General features: G+C 38.3%; 1 protein-coding gene across 1 annotated transcript in view; it reads left to right on the forward strand.

Moving 5' to 3' along the window:
• Window positions 1-6,717, forward strand: part of RMDN1 (regulator of microtubule dynamics 1) — a 36,011-nt gene that overhangs the window by 2,295 nt on the left and 26,999 nt on the right. The window contains exon 2 of the mRNA XM_004697728.2: window positions 5,559-5,676. Within this exon, the coding sequence (XP_004697785.1) occupies window positions 5,559-5,676 (118 nt within the window). The remainder of the gene's footprint in view (window positions 1-5,558; window positions 5,677-6,717) is intronic.

Below are 6,717 nucleotides of genomic sequence, written 5' to 3' on the forward strand. Positions count from 1 at the left end.
TTTACAGGAGTAGAAAGCCTCATCTCTCTCCCACACAGTAGCTGGTAGTTTTGAACTGTTGACCTTATATTCCGTAGTCTAATGGGTACCACTACACCACCAGGACTCCCCACAACCCTTTTTAGTATGGGATATAACTGTAATAGGGAGCTACGTTTTCCAATTCTTTTCTGTAGGTACCACCACACACACACACACATGCACCCATACCCATTGTCCCACTTCATCTTTTCTACTTAATAAACTAAAAAATTAGGGGTGGTAAAACTGAGTTTTACTAATTTGCTATTTGTTTTTAATCTAGATATATTCACTAGCGTGACTATTCATGTTCAAGAGACCAAATAAGCCATATGTTCTCTAGAACATTTATTCACGCTTGCTAGGTACTAAATAGGATCTCATTAAAGCTTTTACGTTGTTTTTTAAAAAATAAACTTTACTGAGATATAACTTATACAAATAAAATGTACGGGTTTTATGTGTAGGCTTTGAGGAGCTTTGACAGATTTGAACCTCCACTCATCAAGATTCAGATGTTTTCATCACTTTAAAATTTCCTTTTTGCTCTACCTCATCAATCCCCGCTTTCAGAAACAGCCAGTGGTTTACCTTCTGTCATTGTAGATTCAATCTTTCTTCTTAGAGATTCTACAAATGAATCAGACACTAACTGTACTCTTATACCTGACTTTTTCATTCATTACAGTTTTCCCTCCACCTAATATTATAACATTAGCCTTTAAACTTTTTCAACGTGGTAAAAAAAAAAAGAAACATTTGCCACATTAGTGTAATGGTTAATTTTAAATTCATGCATGTTAATTTTTATTGCTCAGTAGTATTCTCTGGTGTGGACATAATTTGGTTAAGTTCAGTTACACAAATCCTTTGTAAAATTGCTAGTGCAAAGTGGTATATACTTTGGTAATAGGAAATCTTTTTATTTTGTGGTGAGAATGTAATACAGCTAAATCATCCAGTCCCTCATTTACTACAGTATTTATTAAGAATAGTAATGGAATCTTCACTCTCTTCAAGTATACTTGATAATATATATAATTTTATTGGGGGCTCGTACAATGCTTCTTCTCACAATCCATACATACATCCACTGTGTCCAGCAAATTTGCATATTTGTTGCCATCTTCATTCTCAAAACATTTGCTTTCTACTTGAGCTCTTGGTATCAGCTCCTCATTTTTCCCTCCCTCCCCTGTACTTGATAAATATTACGAGGCTTCGTTTAGTATTATATGAATGTTCCAAAGATAAGAACTCAAGCATACAGTTATTTAGTTTATAAAATAAGTGATAAGTTATTAAATAAAATGGGTATAAATTAAACAGTTGGGGCAGGTGTGCAGCAGGTCTGTATGTAAAGAATATGCCATTTCTCAAGCCTATGTGATAAACTCAAAAACTCTGTTCCTTCAAGTCTATTTTGACTCCTAGTGACCTATAGGACACCGTGAAACTGCCCCCTGTGGGTTGCTGAGGCTGTAAATCTTTAACAGATGGAAGTGGCTAGTGGGTTCAAACTATAGACTCTGTGACTTCTTATCCTATTTGACAGAAGATAGCAACTGGAAATCACAGTGGCACTAATACCCATTAGTGGTGATATTTTGGGTTGTTGAGATTCATTTATATTTCATTACTCTTTTGAACTAGCAGCCATGAAGTAATGCCTATAGTTACAGAACACTTATAAGTGTGTTCTTGTTTGAACTTCTCTTCAACTCTTAGAGAAAACTAAACAAAAACTAAACCCTACCATTGAGTCGATGCCAACTCATAGTGGCCTTATAGGGCAGGGTAGAACTTACCCCTGTGAGTTCCCGAGACTATTTATGGGAGTAGAAAGCCCCATCTTGCTTCATCAGAACAGCTGGTGGTGGTTTCAAACTGCTTACCTTTCAGATCGCAGCCCAGTTTGTAATCCCTATGCTACCAGGGCTCGTCCAACTTGAGGAAAGTAGGGTTCATATCTCAACTTTATAGATGAACAGTGCATAGAAGCATCTAAGATAGGTAGTACTAAAGTCAATATTAAAATCTCTATAACCTCTATCTTCCAGTCCGATAACAACAAATATTTATTGTGCACAAGATTCTTTCCTAGGTGTGATTGTAATGGAGAATGGATTTCAGTTAAAAGAGACTCATTAAATCAACAAAACAGTATGTCAGATAGTGCTAGAAACAATAGTTAAGATTTAAACAAACAAAAACCAAATAGTTAAGATTTTGAACACAGTATTAGGGAAGTCTTCATTGAGAAAGGAATGATTGAGCCAAGCCCTGAAGGTGGTGATGGAACAAGTCATGGAGACATGGGGGAAGAACATGGTAGAAGGAAGCAGCAAGTGAAGTGACTGTAACAGTGCAGAGCAGGGCTCCTCAAACTTTTTAAACAGGGGGCCAGTTCACTGTCCCTCAAACCCATTGGAGGGCCGGACTATGGTGTAAAAAAAACCTGTGAGCAAATTCCTATGCACACTGCACATACCTTATTTTGAAGTAAAAAACTAAACGGGGCAAAAACACTCAACGAACTGGATAAATGTCCTCGGTGGGCTGCATGTGGCCCGCGGGCCGTAGTTTGAAGAACCCTGCTATAGAGGCTTGTGCCGAGATCAAGGTGGGAAACGAGATCAGAGACATAAAGGGCCTATAAGAACTTGTAGGTGTAGGGCCTTGTGGGCAGTTTTAGGCTTTTAATCTGAATAATTTAGGAAGCCATTAGAGCAGTGGTTCTCAACCTTCCTAATGCCGTGACCCTTTAATACATGTTGCGTATTAAAGTTCCTCATGTGGTGGTGACTCCCCCAACCATAAAATTATTTTCAGCTACTTCATAACTGTAATTTTGCTACTGTTATGAATTGGGTGGCCCTTGTGAAAGGGCCGTTCTACCCCCAAAGGGTTCCTGCCCACAGGTTGAGAACTGCATTAGAGGGCTTTGTGCATATAAGTATGGTGACATAGCTCGTTTGAAAGGGATTCCCGTAGCTAGTATGTTCAGAATAAACCTGAGGGTAAGACTAGAAACAGAAGACCAGTTACTAGGCTACGATTGGCTTTGAAGTTTTTGTGGAAAAAAACCATTATCTCTTGATTCCCACAGACTTGTTGAAGCTAACATGTATTGCCATAATTCAGATGAGTGGTGATGATGGCTTGAACCAGGGTGGTAGTAGCAGTGGAGGTGGTGAGACTGTTTGGGTGCTGGTTATATTTTGGATCAGAATGTGGGTTTTGAGAGAAAGCAGTGGACTTGAGAATTATGCCAGTTCTTGTTATTATTTGTACTAACTTGGACAGCTAGAAGAATAAAGTTGCTGTGTACTATGATAGAGGTTTGAGCTTTGGGCAAACAGCAGCTAGTTGGCTGTTGGACTTGGCTGCCTCTTAGACTTCATGTAGAGACTGATTGAGGTAAGCAGTTTGATGTGGAATTCTGAAGTTCAGAGGCAATGGCTGAAGATTACCTTTGAGTGCTTTTTCACATAGCTGATATTTAAAGCTAACAAACCAAATGAAATCACCAAAGTGATACAGGTAAAGAAGAGGTGGTGGGGCTAAGTCCAGGAAACACCTAGGCATTGGCATATTAGAACTGAGGAACCCGCAAAGGTGACTGAGAAAAAACATTCATTTAACTCATCAAAACCCAATGCTGTCAAGTCCATTCTGACTCATAACAACCCTATAGGACCCAGAAACCCTAGGGTTTCCGAGACAGAAAGTTATTCAGAGAGCAGATAGTGGTGGGTGTGAACCACTGACCTTGGGGTTAGCAGCACTATCAGGGCTCCTTAGCAGTCATTGAGGTAGTGGAAGTTCAAGAGTTTAGTATTGTAAAGGACAAGAATGTTTTGAGGATGAATAATACCAATCAAAAGTAGATCCGTGTTGCAAGGACAGGATGGGGTAGGGAGGAAATGGTTTAAAAAAGGTCTGAGTGAATGTGTAGAGTTGATGGGTATGTTGTATACGTATATTGAAACTGACAGACTTAATGCAGTTTATTGTCAGTTATACCCCAATAATGTTTGAAAAAAAACCAAAACACCATTCATGATTTGAAAGAAAGAAAAAAAAAATCAGCCAGCCATGACGTTAATAAGGTCAGAATTCATGGTTGAATATAAGAACTACTACCATCCTTGGTGACCACAGCTAGAATATCACTCTGGGGGTGTGGGCATGAAAGTGGGATTTGTGCGTGTTCAAAAGAGAATGAGAAAGGAAGTGGAGACACTTTTTGGAAGAGTTTGGCTAAAAGTGGTGGGCTGGGAAATCAGAGTGAAGAGGGAGGTAAAGTCAAGAGGAAGGTTTTTTCAGAAGAGAGAAATCACAGCTTGCATAGATAGCTTGATTGTAGGCTGATGAGGCTGAATCAACAGAAAGAGAAAAATGACACCAAATCGAAGAAAAACTCGTGGAGAAAGGAGTGGATCTGGATATCATTTAAAATTAATTTCTAAATAGCTTTTGGCATGCCTTTTGTTTTATTCATCATTTATTTTAAAATATGCGTTTTGTGGATCCGTTTTGAAGATAGCCTTACTTAAAACCATATACATTTTAAATATTTGATATTCTTAAACTGTCTGTTCCTATGGTTGATTGTTATTCGTTGGTGAGATAATTAAAGTTTGTTGTGTCAACCTGGCTGATAAACACGTGGGATTAATTGAAGGGCAGAGAGACAAATGGCTCAATGAGCCTCGCCTTTCTAGTTCTCGGGTCTCTTGCTTTCTGATGGTCGGACCAGGGTGCAGCTGCCTTAGCCCGTTCCCTGCTTCAGATTGCAGGGCTCACTTCCTGCAAGACATCCCTGAGGAGAAACCACATTTACCTACCCCAATGCAGCCCTGGGTGCTCGAGCAGCCATGTGGAGACCCCTGCCAGCGCTGAGATGCTTACACACTCACTGACTCGGCTTTCTTCCTGCAGTCGGCATCATTGTGTGTGTTTTGTGAGATTGAGGAGGACTTTGTAGATTGGTGTTGGACATATGGGCTAATGCTGGACTTATGGGCATGGACAGCACTGGGTTGGGATGCTTTCTTAATGTACGCTTGCCCTTTATATAAAACTTTCCTATATACATATAAGTTTTGTGGATTTGTTTCTCTATCTACCCAGACTAACACAGCTGGTATATCCTCATTTAATTTCATGGGATTGATAATATTCCTGCTGCACCACATAAAACGCAGCTGACATCAGCATGACACGAATTTTTCAGCTGCTTCCCCCCTTTGGGGCAGCTTAAGGAGAATGCTTCATAAGGTTGCATTGCATAAGGGGACTTCACAAAGTTCGTGGAAAAATTACATTTTCATTTGTTTTCCATGAACTTTCTGAAGCCTCCTCATGGTATACTCTCTTTTATAAAATACTTATGTGAAATATTTTTACTGAAGAATGTGATGAATTTTTGTTTCCAGTCGTGGAGGTGGGTGAAAATTGATAAGATTTGTTTTCCCTTGGGGTATCAACTCTTGTATATTGTCTTTGATAACTGACCATTATTGTTTCCTCAGGTGATTGGAAACCAAGGAACTGTCAAACGAGGCCTTTTATTTTCAGCTCTGTCTTATTTGGGTTTTGAAACCTACCAGGTCATTTCTCAGGCTGCTGTGGTTCACGCTGCAGTCAAAGGTAAGCTAAACTAGAAACATCTTTTTTTGCCCTGGCCCCCACCCCCACCCTGCCCTGGATGGAGAGGAGTGGGGATGTTTTGTGTCAGTATACAAAGGACTTCAAAAAGTTTGTGCACATTTTTCATTATTTTTTCATTCTACTTTCCCACAAACTCTTTGAAGCCCTCTTGTATGTAAAAATGGATAGTGAAACTAAATTGTTATGGGCTAGATTATTTTCTGCTATTCTGCCATTGTGTGAGATTTGTAGTTCTATCTGGATACAATTTCTTCCAGAAATTCAAGCTCCTTCCATGATATATTTTATAAGCTTCTTGAGCTAAGAATGTATTTTACATTTTTAAAAAGCCAAAGGGCTGTGGGAGTAAAATAACAGAGAACCATCTATGGCCTTTAAAGCCTAAAATATATAGTTTTTGAACCTTTATGAAAAAACTGTGCCGACCTTTGCTTTATGGGGACAGAATTGCTCTTTTATTTCCCTTATATGTCAAGGTGTTATATTCTTCATGATAAAATTACAGACTTTTCAAGACCACAGTGTCAGAGTAGAAATAGGAGTATATCTCTCTATTCTTTTGTGTCCATCATGTGTAGTTTGAGTATCGTAGCACCATCACAGAACTGATTGCAGAGATTTCTTATCTTCCTAAATAACCAAATAGGACATTTTGAAAAGCAAAGCCCAAATTCTTTTTAGCCTTAATGATCATAGTCTATTTTTTCAGAAGTATTTGAATGGCATAAATAAATACTATGCCATTCAGACACTTCTATGATTGATATATATATATATTCATTAAATTAAATAGCATTTTTATACCCATGGTTTTACTTACTCTGAAAACTTAGTTTATTGTTTTTGGTTCAGATTTTTGATGAAAATGGATTTACATTTTAGCACTGTTTTTGTATTTTTATGAACACCTAAGGAATTAAATGCAAAGAACAGATTATGAATATTTGCTTAGCCTGCTTTGATGTTCCATAGCTTTATTTCTTTAAGCAAAAATTCTTAAAATATATGAAACATTTGGTT

Source organism: Echinops telfairi, unplaced genomic scaffold (assembly GCF_000313985.2).
Source record: "Echinops telfairi isolate 266 unplaced genomic scaffold, ASM31398v2 ScPeMD7_1;HRSCAF=3_0, whole genome shotgun sequence".
In the NCBI taxonomy this organism is placed as follows: domain Eukaryota; kingdom Metazoa; phylum Chordata; class Mammalia; order Afrosoricida; family Tenrecidae; genus Echinops; species Echinops telfairi.